The sequence below is a fragment of the Pollicipes pollicipes genome, unplaced genomic scaffold (genome assembly GCF_011947565.3).
Source record: "Pollicipes pollicipes isolate AB1234 unplaced genomic scaffold, Ppol_2.1 Scaffold_6138;HRSCAF=7277_pilon_pilon_pilon, whole genome shotgun sequence".
Lineage (NCBI taxonomy): Eukaryota > Metazoa > Arthropoda > Thecostraca > Pollicipedomorpha > Pollicipedidae > Pollicipes > Pollicipes pollicipes.
Window position 1 is genome coordinate 3,253,184 of NW_023596818.1, and position 14,651 is coordinate 3,267,834.

General features: G+C 50.9%; 1 protein-coding gene across 1 annotated transcript; it reads left to right on the top strand.

The window, feature by feature from the left end:
- The first annotated feature begins 349 nt into the window (after window positions 1-349).
- On the top strand, window positions 350-1,859 carry LOC119106070 (cytochrome P450 9e2-like). The gene has a single exon (XM_037229667.1). The coding sequence runs from the start codon at window positions 516-518 to the stop codon at window positions 1,848-1,850; it is 1,335 nt and encodes a 444-aa protein (XP_037085562.1). The 5' UTR covers window positions 350-515; the 3' UTR covers window positions 1,851-1,859.
- Window positions 1,860-14,651: the final 12,792 nt, after the last annotated feature.

The following is a 14,651-nucleotide window of genomic DNA, read 5'->3' on the forward strand; positions in this document are numbered from 1 at the left end:
GCCTCACTCAATCAATGCCTCAGTACAGTTCGGTCGACAACTTTGCAAACTTCAGTATCTGCAACTTTCAGATATTTTCAGAGTTTCCGTCTCCCTCGCTCTTGCCCTTTTCCTCTCGCCCCCGTAGGCCATGCATCGCCGCACGTTACACACCCTTGGTTTATTTCTAGGCCCAAGTGCCCGGGCATCTTGGCACTTTGGCACCCAACCGCCAATTGGCGCGCGTGACGCTACCAAGCGTCAGTTGGAGTGCGGCGCGTCCCAGCTCTCTGGTGTGTGCGTTGAGGTCGGCGTGAGAGGGAGCTCGCGCCATGATCGGCGCTGTGGTATCGCTGCTGTACCGGCTGCTCGGCTGGCTGCTGAGTCCCGTGTCGCTGGCCGTCCTGGCCGCCACCCTCGGCGCCGTCTACTACTTCCTCACCAAGGACTACGACTTCTGGCCTTCGCGCGGCGTGAAGGGGCCGCGCGCCAAACTGCCCTGGGGTAACGGGTTTGGTCCCCCATTTGTGACGTCGATGCTTGACTTTGAAGAATGGATATACCACAAGCAGGGTGGGAAGAAGTACTGTGGATACATGGAGATGCACCGGCCCATTCTGTACGTAGGAGACCCGGATTTGATTCGTACCATCACCGTCAAAGATTTCGAGCACTTCACCGACCGTAGGGATCTCGTGTTTAGCGACGTGTTTAAGGAAATGCTTTCTGTACTAAATGGAAAGAAGTGGAGAGAAACCAGATCGGTAATATCGCCGACTTTTTCTTCAAGTAAGATGAGGTTAATGCACCAGCTTTGTCTGGATAATGCCTCCAACCTAAGCAAGTACTTGCTGGAAGAAATGAAACAGAACGGCGAGGTCCAAATGAAGGAGTCATTTGGTCGCTTCACCATGGACAACATTGCTGCGTGTGCTTTTGGTGTGAACTGCAACTCTTTCAAAGATCCGAACACAGAGTTTGCAACACATGCGGGTGAACTGTTTAAGCCACCAACGACGTATGGATTCATCCACTTCGTCGCTCTCCTGACGTTGCCAACGTGGCTTTATAGCAAACTTCCGGATCCCAGCCTGCAAACAAACAGTTTCTTCTCACGAGTAGTGAATAAAACCATCGCCCATCGGGACGACAAAGGCAGCTCTCGTCGGGACTTCCTCCAGCTGCTGCTGGAGACCAAGGACAAGGACGGCAACCGCGTGCTCACAAATGACAGCATCGTCGCGCAGTCGGTGATGTTCTTCATCGCCGGCTATGACACGACGGCCACACTCCTGACCTGCGCCGGGTATTCGCTGGCCACCAATCCCGACTGCCAGAGGGCTGCACAGCGCGAAATCGACGGCGTGCTCGAGCGGCACGGCGGCCAGCTGACCTACGAAGCAGTCTCCGAGATGACCTACATGGACCGCGTGCTGAGCGAAACACTGCGGATCTATCCACCCGGACCCCGTCTGGAGCGTCAGTGCACCAAGGACTACATCCTGCCGGGGACGGACGTGCACATCCCGCGTGGCGTCCTCGTCCAGATGCCGATATTGGTGATGCATCGGGACCCGGAAATCTACCCGGATCCGCTGCGGTTCGATCCGGATCGCTTCCTGCCGGAGGAGAAGGAGAAGCGCCATCCGTGCTCCTACTTGCCATTCGGCAACGGACCGCGCAATTGTATCGCCATGCGGTTCGCGCTGTTCGAGGCCAAGGTGGCACTCATTGCAATCCTGCGTGAGAGCAACCTGAGACCAGGGCCGCGCACGCCGCCGCCGCCCATGCCAATGAATATGACAGGCTTCCTGTTGTCACCCAAGATGGACGCCGCCTACATGAAAGTGAAGCCCCGCAGCGAAGACTAGCAGGGAACAGAAAAGCAGTTGCTCTTGACAGTTACCCATGTCGAGGAGCCCGTGCGGAGGGAAAGGGGGGAGAGAGAGAGAGAGAGAGAGAGAGAGAGAGAGAGAGAGAGAGAGGAGAGAGAGAGAGAGAGAGAGAGAGAGAGAGAGAGAGAGAGAGAGAGAGAGAGAGAGAGAGAGAGAGAGAGAGAGAGAGGGAGAGAGAGAAAGGGGGAAGGAGGGAGGGAGGGAGAGGAGGAAAGGGAAGAAGATCGAGGAAGGGAGGGAACGGGAATACAGAGGGGGGATGCTTAAGTTTGCACGGCTGACCGTCCGTAGCCGCTAGCCCCCGCAACGGTGGAGGTCCCGGAAGGCATTTCGTGCTGTTTGGCATAAGCAAACCTATGTTATCACTGAGGCCATCTGCAGATGACTGACTTACAGCACCTGGAAAACGGACAGGCGAGAACACTGCTGCCAGCGCTATTGCTTGTGTTGGGTTCATAAAGATGCTTTTCGTTTACTTATTTTTTTTACGTAACAACTTATTTTTACTTCACACAATCTTCCAAGAGTGGGTCAGGATTTGGTCATCAAGTGTCCTTCGCACACGCTTTCTTCAAATAGTTTGTTAAGGTGCTTTCCTGTGCAGTTGGCTGTGACGCATTTTCATCAGGGATGCAGTGGGGTACGGAAATATATCAGAAAACACAAACATGAAATATATCGCTGGTACGGTACTTGCATTTTACGTTCGTCGGCCATGAGTCTCCTCTTCGCATGCTGCCCTGTTCTGATACTCACACGGTACATCAACATGTATGAGTCTACTCTCTTGCGACTCGATCATGCTTTGGCGTTTGACCGTGCAGGGAAAGTCCAACGCGCTTGATTCGAACCGCCAAGTGACTGCGGACAAAGGATGCATTGTTTGGAATTTGTAGACCTGGCGGGTGACTAGATTTGATCTCAAGGGGTCGAAACGAGACCTGAGCCCAAGCAGTCAGGCCAAAGTTATGCCTGAAGAGGACACCCACGTAAATAAAAAACAGATCGAAGCCAAAAGACAAACAGTGCAAAGAGAGCAAAACACTGCCATATGTAAAACGAGCATGGGAAACTTCAGGGACAGCTTCATCACGTACGGATAAATCTAGGTCGGCAAGTGACAAAACGTCATAATAGCAGCGAAGTGCTTGCAGCTAACGAAAACCAGACTTAGACTTACCTCCTTCCTCAGTACCCAATGGCAGCGAGAGTAAGATAAAGCGTAGCATGATTTGTAAGTTAGAAAAACTTCGTCTTTGTCTCTGTCTCTGTCGTTTGCCCGCTAATTGTTTGAAAACTGTAGGCGGTAGACCCTGAAAAATTTATGTTTTCTGAATCAGCGCGATGGGAGGGAGGTTTATGTAGCACTTTTTGAGATTAGACCACTGTCCGTGGTGCGACGGAGCGAGCAAGCTACATTCGCTTAGCATTACCTGATGGGATCCGCTGCGAGTGTCTTAGCGTGTTTACCAGTCATCCCGAGGCTCTATTTAAGTGTCTGAGCATCTTTACCAGTCATCACGGGGCTTTGTTTAAGTGTCTTAGCGTCTTTGCCAGTCATCAAGTGGCTCTGTTTAAGTGTCTTAGCGTCTTTGCCAGTCATCACGTGGCTCTGTTTAAGTGTCTTAGCTTCTTCACCAGTCATCACGAGGCCCTGTTTAAGTGTCGTAGCGTGTTTACCAGTCATCACGAGGCTATGTTTAAGTGTCTTAACGTCTTTACCAGTCATCACAAGGCTCTGTTTAAGTTTCTTACTATTATATTTTTGTCGGTCGGCGTCGATATCATTCATATTGCCTCCAAGGAAGGTGTACCCAAATGCATCGAAATATAGGTTTTTGTAACTAAACCACACAAAGCATAATTTCGATCAAAACAGCAATATTCATCGCTTTGCTTATTCCCTCAGCTGGTGTTTTTTATGGCGATGACGAAAGACACGATTGTAAATTCTGGTGGGATCGTGTGGCTTTGGTCAGTGCGCTGAACGACGAACGACTAACGAGCGTACCCTCAAGTGAATCGGTGAGCATCGGACTGTGGCAGGAGGCAAATAAAAAGGAAAAAGTAAATCCAAGTGATTACGGAAATTTAACAGGCGTACTTCATTACAACCATAGCGCTACTGCCAGTGGGGTAATTCCATGGGAGAGTTCTATGGATCGTGATCGGCAACGCTATAGATGTGAAATAGCAACGATTACAGTTTTTACCTTTTGGTGTTAAATTTAGCTTTGCAACCACCTTCTTCCTCTTGCTCGCATGATGCAGCACCGTTCACTCTATTAGTGTCAATGCTGTCATTCAGTAAAGAAATTATTCGTCCCTCGGTACTTCAACAGCTCGTAACGCTACCGCGATTCACTCAATTTTCTAGCTCCACCTTTGATCCACCGAAAAGTTTGCCATTCTGGTTCAACACCGTGTAGGTCTGGTGCCTAATGTTTTAAACTACCGTAACGTCTACAGAATCGCACAACAGGGTGGATCCGTTGTTCGTTGGTGGTTACTGTAGTCTGATCAACTACATAAGTACAAACAAAAACATACAAGATGGCGTAAGAATAACTTCAGCTACTTTAATAACTAAAATAACTAGTAAAAACATGTGAAATACTGACATTCAAACCAGCGGTTTCGGGAAAAATTACAACTTTTTTCGTGATTGAGTGCTAAAATTTTCCTGTGAATTTCGGCCACGACGGTGTGGGAAAACATGCCTTGTGAGAGAGGATGGAGTAACAGTCGGTCAGCAAAAATAAAAATCCGAATATTTTTATACTAGGTCACAGCCGCTTGTCGACATTGGCGGCAGCCCTGTATAGATCGTTAGATTGTGAGCATGTGCGTACAACATTGGTCGCATCAACAAGATCAGTCAAGGACAATATCACATCAGCATTGTAGATTAATCACACACGTTATTATTTCCTAGCCTACAGAAAGCCACCATTTCTCCAATAACATCAGAGAAATGTTGTCAAGGTATCACACCGCGAGGAATGACACATCAGGGTGGGGCTTCCCTCCAACTGCCTGAAAAATTTGGTACCGACGGTACAGTGGTGCATGGAAAGAATCTATGCAAAAACCGCATCTGCCTCCTATTTCCATTGAGGCTTAGTCACCACTGTACACCACATCACCCCTGTGTTACACGAGTGAGGCACAAGTTACGCCGGTACCTCACCTTCCAGCGAATGGGACAATCATTTGCAAGGCTGTGTGAGATGTGCGACTCTTCTCCTTGGCAAAAATGGAACAATTCATGTTGACCTTCCAGCTTGCCAAACTATTTCCAAATCAATCGATCTGGCCACTTAGTTGTGATACAAAACTTAAGCGCGGCTGAAAAGCAGAAAATCCGTGGTTTCTGTTAGCGAGCAGATGATTTACTCACGCAAACACCGATAGTTATACGTCTACGACGAAACTGCAGGATTTTTGCTGCGACTCAACATTCACGAGAAACGCGCTGCTTCGACAGGCTTTTGGGTGATAATGATGACCATTCCAATTTTTGACAGCGCTTAGATTACCGTGGTCATTTTGCGCTTGCTGATGTGTCGACGGATAGATGTCAACAGTAAAAGAAGGTCAAGATTCAGAGACGACCAGCAGCCTGAGGACCGGCACGCAGCGAGATTCAAACCGACGAGCACTAGTTCGAGGGCCAGTACGTAGTGAGAGTCAAGCCAATGTGGTCAATGTCTCATAAGCTGACGCCTGTAAGGACAGTAGATTACGGCAAGTTCGACCGCAGCTTAGAACTTTATTATGACAAAAAGCTCAAGCTTCGTAAGTTAACCTACCAGCGACCTCATCGTCGCCTGGCGCCCGAAGAATGACTGCCTTTCAGAGCTGAATGATGCGCAGTCAACAAGTGAGTGTTTCACAGTCAACACATGTCCGCCTCTTTCACACGTGGGAAGATCTGCTGTGACGACCAGTCGCAGTCTGCGGGTGCTGACGTGTGACCGACGCGATGACGGGTCAGAATGAATTCGTTTTTTGTTTACCTTCCGGACAGACCAGCGCCGAATTACCCATGTCAGATTTGATGGCTCTCAACCTGTTTGTATTGCTTTCCTGGTCCCACAGCTCCTGCCACTCAGTCAGCATATACCTTACTGCAAAAGTGTGTAGGTCACTGGTGGGAACCTGGCTGGCCCGAGTGTTCTCATTGGGAGGAGCGGTGTTGCAGCTGCTCTGTCTGGTCCGATGATCATTGCCGGTCAGGCCAACGTGGCACGGCATCCAGACCAAAGTGATCTGTCGCTCGTTTGCTTTCAGAGACCTGGCGCGTCCCAGCATCCGCTGGATCAACTGGGTCACTGAAGCAGCGAGGCCATGGAAGGATGCACATGAGATGAAAGGGTCCGTAAATATTACAGCATATGGAAGCTCCAAGTGTGAAGTGCATTCAAGACAGCTTAAGGTAGCGTGTAGTTTAGCGGTAAAACGGACGCGGACTTGAGCTTCGCACACGGTCCAGAACCTCAAAACGATATGTACGCACGCCCAGCGTCCCAGGACGTGTTTTTCATTCGTCAGTATATAAATGGGCGGAACCTCTCCACCTGCTAGTAGCTCCTGACCTCCTTGTCTCATCTCAAGCTCCAAACTATTGTTCTTGGAGCACCGGGTTAGTGATACGTCGCACGCCTCGAGAACAGCAACTGAATGTGTCTTGGCCTGTATTTATATAATGCCAACTCCAGCATCCCCTAGCTACTCAGCCACTCGGGTGCCTAGAGGTCGGGTTTTAACCGTATTCTCTATGGGGAGGTCTCGATCACATCTCCGGAGCAGATTGGCCGAAACGCTGGGTACGAGCCGAACTGGCATCTTCCCATGGCGCGCCGCACATTCAGTAGCCGTCGCCCCAGGCTCACAGGTGGCTCGCTCGTCGCGTCGTAGTTTACTACACCAAAGGCTTATGTTGGGCAGCAAATGTTCGATGTGATTTTGTTTTCTTGATGATTACCTGTGAAAAGGAATTTGCTTTATGAACCCTGTCGCTCGTCTGGGATTTCTAACGTGGAAGTCTTGGAAAGCTTTGCGAGTGGAAGGAACGTATGCATACTGTGTCTCAATAATTCTGGTACGTGGACGTAATGTCCCGTAAAAGCTTTGAATACTTCTGTCGCTTGGGGGTTGAGTAATCAATTTTTTTTTTCTACAGAAGGTTTATGCGTCAGCAGTATCGTCAATGGGAGGAGACTCGTAGCGTTGTACGTAACACTGTGACGCATGCCAGCAACGTGACGCAGGCGTTTAGCGGGCAGGGCCGCGCCGTGGTCAACGTGCGCTGGGGTTGTGTGCCGTACCCGCTAAGGGGAGCCCGAGCTTTAAGGTGTTTTTTTGAGGAGGCAGGGCTAACTTGGCATCACCTGACATCACCATGTTTTTCAACGCAGCTGAAGTGGATGCTTTGTTCGAGATTTCTACATGTCGCAACCCGATGTCGCCGCAAGCGATGCTGCGCGAGAGCCGTAACTTCCTGACTTCGCCTCATGCAGTATCCCTAGCAAGAAATGGCCCCTAACTCTGCTGACCCTCAGCGTGCGGCACCATGTCTACTGTGGGCTGCTGCACCAGAGCCCACCAAACAGCTTCGAAGGCGCGTCGCGCCGCACAAGCCAGCGTCGCCGCCCTGCCGCCCGCGATCCATTGAAAACGCTGCAGACAGCCAAGCGGTGGGGAGGGGAGGGGAGGGGGAGGCTGTGCGGCGCGACTCCGTCTGTTGCGGGTCCAGGGCCGTTGGTCCCGGTCTCGGTGCACGGAGATTCTCCGCAATGGCAACGCGCAAACCCCCACAAGTCGGGCTATGGGGGTCCGATAGCCATTACGGCTATTTCTTCGCAGCCAGGCCCCATGGTGTCAACGGTAGGCGCTCTGACCTTCTCGAGCTTATCCCACCAGGCCCAGAATAGATAGCCATGCTGTATCTACGTCCGCTGGCTGCCACGCTTACCGGCGGACTGCAGCGCCAGGGTGATGCAGCAGGAACGCGGCGCGAGCTTGGGGATGGGACGTGGTTGTCACTGGCCCGGCGGCATTCGTGCGCATCTGCATGGGCGTAGAAATGCCTTAGGAATTGGGGGCAATGCTTCTTTCGATATCGAATCTTTCCGTGGAACACCATGTGGTGAATGTTGCACATTCTCGAAAAGTACGGGAAATGGCGTCTCTGGCTTACTGAACCTACGTCCATGGAAGCTGCGTATTTTTCGGGTTGGCATAATAACGCCACTGTTGGAGAAAATCTGGTGCAAAGCTACTAAATGGCAGAAGTTTTCTCGCTGGGTTGCTAGGTCCGCGGCGCAACAAACGTAAACATCATACGCCACTATGGGTGCCTGACGGGGCGGGGGCAGCCAAGGCCCTATGAATGCAGCGCGACAGCCAGGTGGCAGCGGAGTCGTACGGGGTTTCTGAAGTCAACTCGAAGATCAGAAGGCCAGGACGCTGATCGAGGTGAGCGAACTACACCTGGTCAAACATCAAGGACTTTTAATGCGCGGCTCTGGCCAATACTGGATCCCCTCAAACTAAGTGCTTGGAGTTTGATTTAAAAAAATTATTGACCTTTGCGGTTCATGATGGTGCGGAACAGTGAAGGGAGTAGAGACGAAATAGCACGCAGCGGCCCCTAGACGACTCATCAAATATAAACCTGCGCAGACTATATGGGTGCAGTTTCACAAAACTGGTTGTTGGAGGTGAGCTGAACAGCACAACATAACCTCAAATAGCACCAAACTACAACAAAAATAGGTTTTACAACGAATTTAGACCTGTTTTTTTCTCAAAGCTTGGGAGGAGTAAACCTCATCTCATGCGTGAGGCATTTGCGTCGTTTTGAACGTGTCTGGTACATGCCACAAAGCGTCACAAATTCGTGATGCCACTCAATACAGATAACATGACAGGCGAGTGTTCCGTAAAATGAGTTGGCGGTGAACTAAGCAGTTAAAATTGCCCAGGCCCACCTCAAGAATATGCCACCAAACAGGGGTTTTCCGCGCATTTGCCCACTTTCTTCGCAAAGTTGGGGAGGCTGGAGTCTGAGTGTTGGGGGGGGGGGGGAGCTACTACTGAATGGGAAACTACACCCCTGTAACCTGAGGTCATTATTGCGTGCGTACTCAGTGCACATGGACATGTCTGGAGACTTGAAGGAGAGAAAGCAAGTGATTTATAACCTTCGCCCCAATTCGCCGTTTTTCGTAAAGCGGACTGACAGCGGCCTGACTTGTGTGACATCCCCTCCCCCTCTCTCTGCCGTTCCCAAACTAAGAAATGAAACTTAAGTCCAGCGGAAAACCCCAGTAGATTGGTCTCAACGAGTTATCGCGATTGTCGATAACTGCTTGCTGTTAGGTCGATATTTGACCTCATTATATCGGGTCAAAGGTCACATTGTCCTGAGCGTCAAACCTGTTCAGCTTTACATGTTGATATTTACTAGAGCAAGCCCTGTAGCGATACGAAGCTTAAGCAGGCGCGTTCCTTATGCAGTTAGAAGCATCATGGTGTGTAGTTTGATGCGTTTAAGCATATCTCTATGACATATGGCTCCGTTAACGTAACGGTATAGACCCGGCGTGTGCGGTCCCAGAAATCGTCGATTGCCGCCCACCGCCCGTGCTGGTCGTAGATCTCCGCGGAGTGTTCCACACTCAGGGGAACGCGAGGGTGTTATATGTGGAGGCATGACGAAGACACTGGCCAGTGCTGGGTTGAAAGATAAGACAGGAGAAGAATGAGAGCTGGGGTTCATGCTGTCATTGGGGTAATGGCAAAAGAACACTTCTTTTGGCTTCTTTTGAAGCATTTCCTTTTGCTCTTCCTCATCATAAGAAGTGCTGTACTGTGCCACTCCCTTCTTTTCTGTCATATCCTGTTATGCCATCTCCATTCCTGCCCTGACATATTCTCTGCTCTCTTACCCCGAGGGTGCCGACAGCGTACTGGTTAACGCGTCTGCGTAATCCCAGGGAAACTCTGTGAGATCAGAGGTATGCGGTGTGACTCCCTGCGGTGCACGCCATTTCTGCCAGGGTGAGAGGCAGGTGACGCTATGTACCCTCAGCAGCCGAGTGCGTCGTAAAATCCACTGAGGACTGCCGTTCTACCCTGTCATCTCTTACATTATGCTGCTATTTTCTGCTGTATCCTGTTCTACGTTGTCCTCTCTCATCCGCCCCGGGCGCTAACCTGTCTTGCTCCATCCTGTTGCCATCTATCGCTCCTCTTTTGTCAGGCAGTCATGTCCAGTCTCTTGTTTTCAGGCAGTCATGTGTGTATATCTATCGTTCATCTTTTGTCTTCACGCGGTCATGTCCTGCCCAGTGATGATGGAGCCATGAAAACATGGCTATGCACCCCGTTACGCGTGCCCATGGTTGTTATTCCCCAATTCTTCGTTTAGAATGCTTGATTTTTGAAATCCTCCATTCCAAAATGTCATTTTTGGTTCAGGGTGTCTCCCCTAGACTCCCAGCCTCACCCCTCTCATTTTGATTGTCCCGTGATCTCAGAGTCATCATAACGTCCATTCAGAAGAAAGCCACAAGTATTCCACAGAGCGTTACTTTAAATTTAAACATGTCTTTCACTGTCTGTTAACTTTCCATTTTCTGGCTCACTGAATTGTTCCTGTTCTGTTCCCTTTCACTGATATGTCGACAGTGCTTACGTCTTCACGTGTGCCACTTTTGTGTCCAACACGTAATTATCATGCTTGTTTATGTTGTGCTCACAGTTCTAGTTGCCTGGGAGCACCGTAAGAAAACTTCCGCAATTTTGTAGCTTTGTAGCAGGTTTTAACCAGGAGTGGCGCTTTTTTATCTGCCGCTAATTCTGCTATTTATTATTGGCGCTATTTCTGCCAGTAGTGCTGGCTCACTAGCGTCCTCTATATTCGACAGGTGACGCAAAAATCGTATTCACGCCCAGCGCTCTCGACAGATGGCGCTAGAGACGATTTATAGTCGGTGTTCACTGCACGGTGGCGCAATAAAAGACAATTTGCGGAGGTTACAGGAACGCTGGCTTGAAATGATCCATCCCACATGCACAAGGGGATCAATCCGGTCACGTCGGGTGAGAGGCAACGCATGCCCGTCGGACTGATGCATGCCTCACAAGTAGCCAGACGACCAGTTCGCTAACAGTCGTGCGAGTGGTGGCCGCTATCGACGGCAGCGGTCAAGTCAAGGTCGTGGCCGCCAGCGCCGAGCGGCAGTACTTTTGGGGCGGGCCATACCCGAAACGACTTTCGTTCTGTGACCATCAACCATCAGGACATTTGTCAGGGCAACCATTAACCATCAGGACATTCGTCAGGACAACCATTAACCATCAGGTAGGGATTAGTGAATTACCCCGTATGCATCCACTTTAACGCACTGGGTCACTCGATGAACCACTGTCTGGGAAACCAGATTTACGGGGTTCAATTCCCCGCGGTGGCCGCCCTTCCTGCGAAGGTGAGAGGCAGGCGACGCCACATAGCCTGAGCAGCGGAGTGCGTAAAGCCCAATGACGACGATGAAGTAAATGATATACGTCACCCTGGGGAGAGTGTGCAGCAAAAGATGTGGTATTTGCGAGGCTCAGAGAGAAAGGGCGTACTGACTGCGTTATGCGGGAGCGGGATCTGGAAACGTCACACCTTTTTCAGGGGAGCTCAACATAAACACAAATATCTTCTGTATAAAATGTTGTAAAGAGGTGTGACAGACGGGGCTGGTTCACTTTTTTTCTTTTGGGACAAACGGCACGCTCATTTTCCCATTTTACTAAGTGCGATACAGAGGCTTAGCCAAACCGGCGGGCGGGTAATGCGTGTTAAGTCCCCGCTGCTACCCGGGCACTATATTTATTGACGTTTGTGGAATCTGCTGGTCTGTCCGCAGAGCATAGGTACCGTCGATGAGGTTCGGACTTGGTCGTAAAATTAGTCCCCCTCCGTAGCAAATCACGGTAGTCCCTGCCCCTTGCGTACTTCAACTTGGCAAGAAAGACAAATCAGGACTTGGAAAGAGCTAGAAAGAGTTTGGCAAGAAAGCGTTCCATGCGTTCAGGACATCATATTCAGTTTATATACATACACACACACACACACTATATATATATATATATATATATATATATATATATATATATATATATATATATATATATGCAGCTCAAGGACCTTCTGGAATCAAATTAAGCCACTACCCCCTCTTCTTCCTCCGGAGGCGCGCTTCCATATCACGGTCAGCGACGCCGTGCGCAGCCGGCAGCCCGGTGGCGGTGATGGTGTGTTTAGTCTCGCCGGGAACGATCGTGGAGACCCATGCGGCCGACTCGTCCTCGGCCAGCGGATCCTCATCTGTTGGCAGGTCTATGCGAGGTCTGGTGAGAGCGTCAGCTGGGGCATCAGCTGCCGTGTGACCTTCCCTGGCCGAGAAGGTTAGATCCGGCAGCCTTTGCAGGAGCCGCTGCAACCGGCGATATTTGAAATCTCGTCCATGGTCTTTGAGTTCAGTCCTAACACGAGCAGGCGGCGACCAACCACTAGATAACAATACTGTGGTCCCCCGCTCAGGGGGCGGCCGCGCCTGCGACTAGTCCAGATCACCGCCAGCAGCTTCGGCTCGATCATGTTGGGTCGGCTTTCCACGTGAGACAGGAGCCGGGGACCAGCCTGAACGACTCGCCGCGTGCCGTCTGGCGGCTTCTCTTGCAGCAGGAGCTCTAGCCCCTGGAGTCGGCTCACGTGTCTGTCTTCAGCAGAGAAGGTCGCCTTCGGTTGTGGTGCGTCAGCGTGAGCACCGACGACAGCGCTGCCCGCGCTCTCTTGGAGGCGTTTCGTGGCAGCTGTCCTAACTGAAGCTTCGTCTAGCGTTCAGCAGGTGGCGCAGCGGTTCTGGGTGCTCCGCCGTCTCTGCGCAGAACGTGTCATCTGAGTCACCACACCGAAGAAGCCTTGAAATTCAGTGCGCTATTGCGGGGCCGGCTGCGGTGACGTCGCTCTGATCTGCGCTAAAGCCAGTATGGGACGACTGGCAGAGCCGATGAAGGCGGTGAACCTGACTGTCGGATTCACACGTTGCGTCCTCTCCGGGTTCAAGGAGACGTGTCCTGCTGGCGTCATCGGCGACGCGTTGGATTCCGGCCGCGTCACTTCAGCGCCCTTCATCCGCTGGTTGCAGTGCTTGCTGGCTGACGAGATGCCGTGCAGGTCGCGGAGATATCACTGGCGTCCCTGAGCCGGCTTTGGCGCCAGCCGCGCTGCCCAGTGGCCTGCGGCGGCAGGGAGTCGGCAGGTGCAAACGGCAGTGGGGGGGGTGCAAATGTCAGGAGTCTGCTAACAGCGGACACCGCGCGGCGGCGGCTCACTCGGAGACGGGGTCTGAGCCACGGCACTGGTAGACAGGGGGGGGGGAGGGGGTGAACTCGTGATGAGCCTTACCTATTCTATTTCACAGGCGTATTTCATTACGAATTTCGCCTATTTTTTTCCAGTTATATTTGTACTTGATTCAAGAAAAAATTATTCAGTTCTTGGTTGATAATATGTAACGCGTCAGCAGGACGTCAACGAAGCGCTAACGAAGATGGAATTCTTGTGTGACGCATTAACTTGCTTGCTCCTTTTCTGTGCTCATTATAAGATAAGCCAGATGTTGGTATCCGTAGTTGATTTATGCAATTGATTGTGGCATAGCGCGCCTCTGCTGCCTCGTTAGGCTTCTGCTGCTTCGTTAAGGCTCACATGTGCGCTTAGAGTTGCGCATCGTCGAAGGTCCTAGAACGCCCCATCCCCTATATTTGGATGCCGCCCGCCAACGCCCCGCGGCCCCGCGGTATATAAACTGACGCATCCTGCGTAGCGTCAGAGGGGCAGACAGACAGAGAACTAGGAGACTCAGCCTAGCGTGAGACGAGGTGCAGACGCGCCCCGATCATGACCACGGTCACGACGCTGCATAACTTTACAACGCGAGCGTACTACGGCCTAAGATAGTCAACCTTTTCACGCCGGTTCTCTGATGAACAATAGTGAAAAGAAGAACGCAAGTCACGAGGGTGAATCGTTACAGATAACATGAATTAAAAGTTCCTGTGATATAAAGTTATTTGTTCATAGTTGCGATGATGAGTTCGAAGTTTTGTCATTTGTCAAGTCATTTGGCCGTCCCGGTGGCTCATTTGGTTAGAGCGCCTGCCTTCCGATCCACCCACCCGTGGCTGGGTGGGTTCGAGTCGCTATAGGGCGCCCACAAGTTGCCCTTGACAGGTATGGCTTGCGGCCGGTGGCAGCCGTCGCGCTAAATGTCAGTTGACGTGAGAGGGCCGGACGGACCGTGCCGAGCGTTGCGGCACGTTAAGCTGTCGCCACTAAATTCTGCTGTTGCCTGGGATTGCGCGATCGGATAGCGGGGGTCAGAGCTCACACAACAAGCACTTCTTAGCGTGAGCGCTGATCCCAGAAATCCATCCATTCAAAAAAGTTCGGATCAAACTTATGAAAAAGTTGTTATTATTGGTTCAAAGCTCTCATGATAAGTTTAAAATTCTGATGATGAGTTAACAACAGTTAACGTACTAGGAGGCTATAATAAAACGACGTCCTAGAATTCATCCTCAAGAATTCATCTCTCGAAACTTTTGCTCTTGTTTCGATAAAGACATGTAGCCGAAATATCGACGTATCTATGTCTCCATTCTCCCGTTTTTTTTCTTCGAGGAATAAGGCTGTTATTACTACTGTGTTAT

Bases quoted from the DNA above. Each gene is read 5' to 3' on its own strand.
- LOC119106070 (XM_037229667.1), top strand. From the start codon at position 516: ATGCTTGACTTTGAAGAATGGATATACCACAAGCAGGGTGGGAAGAAG.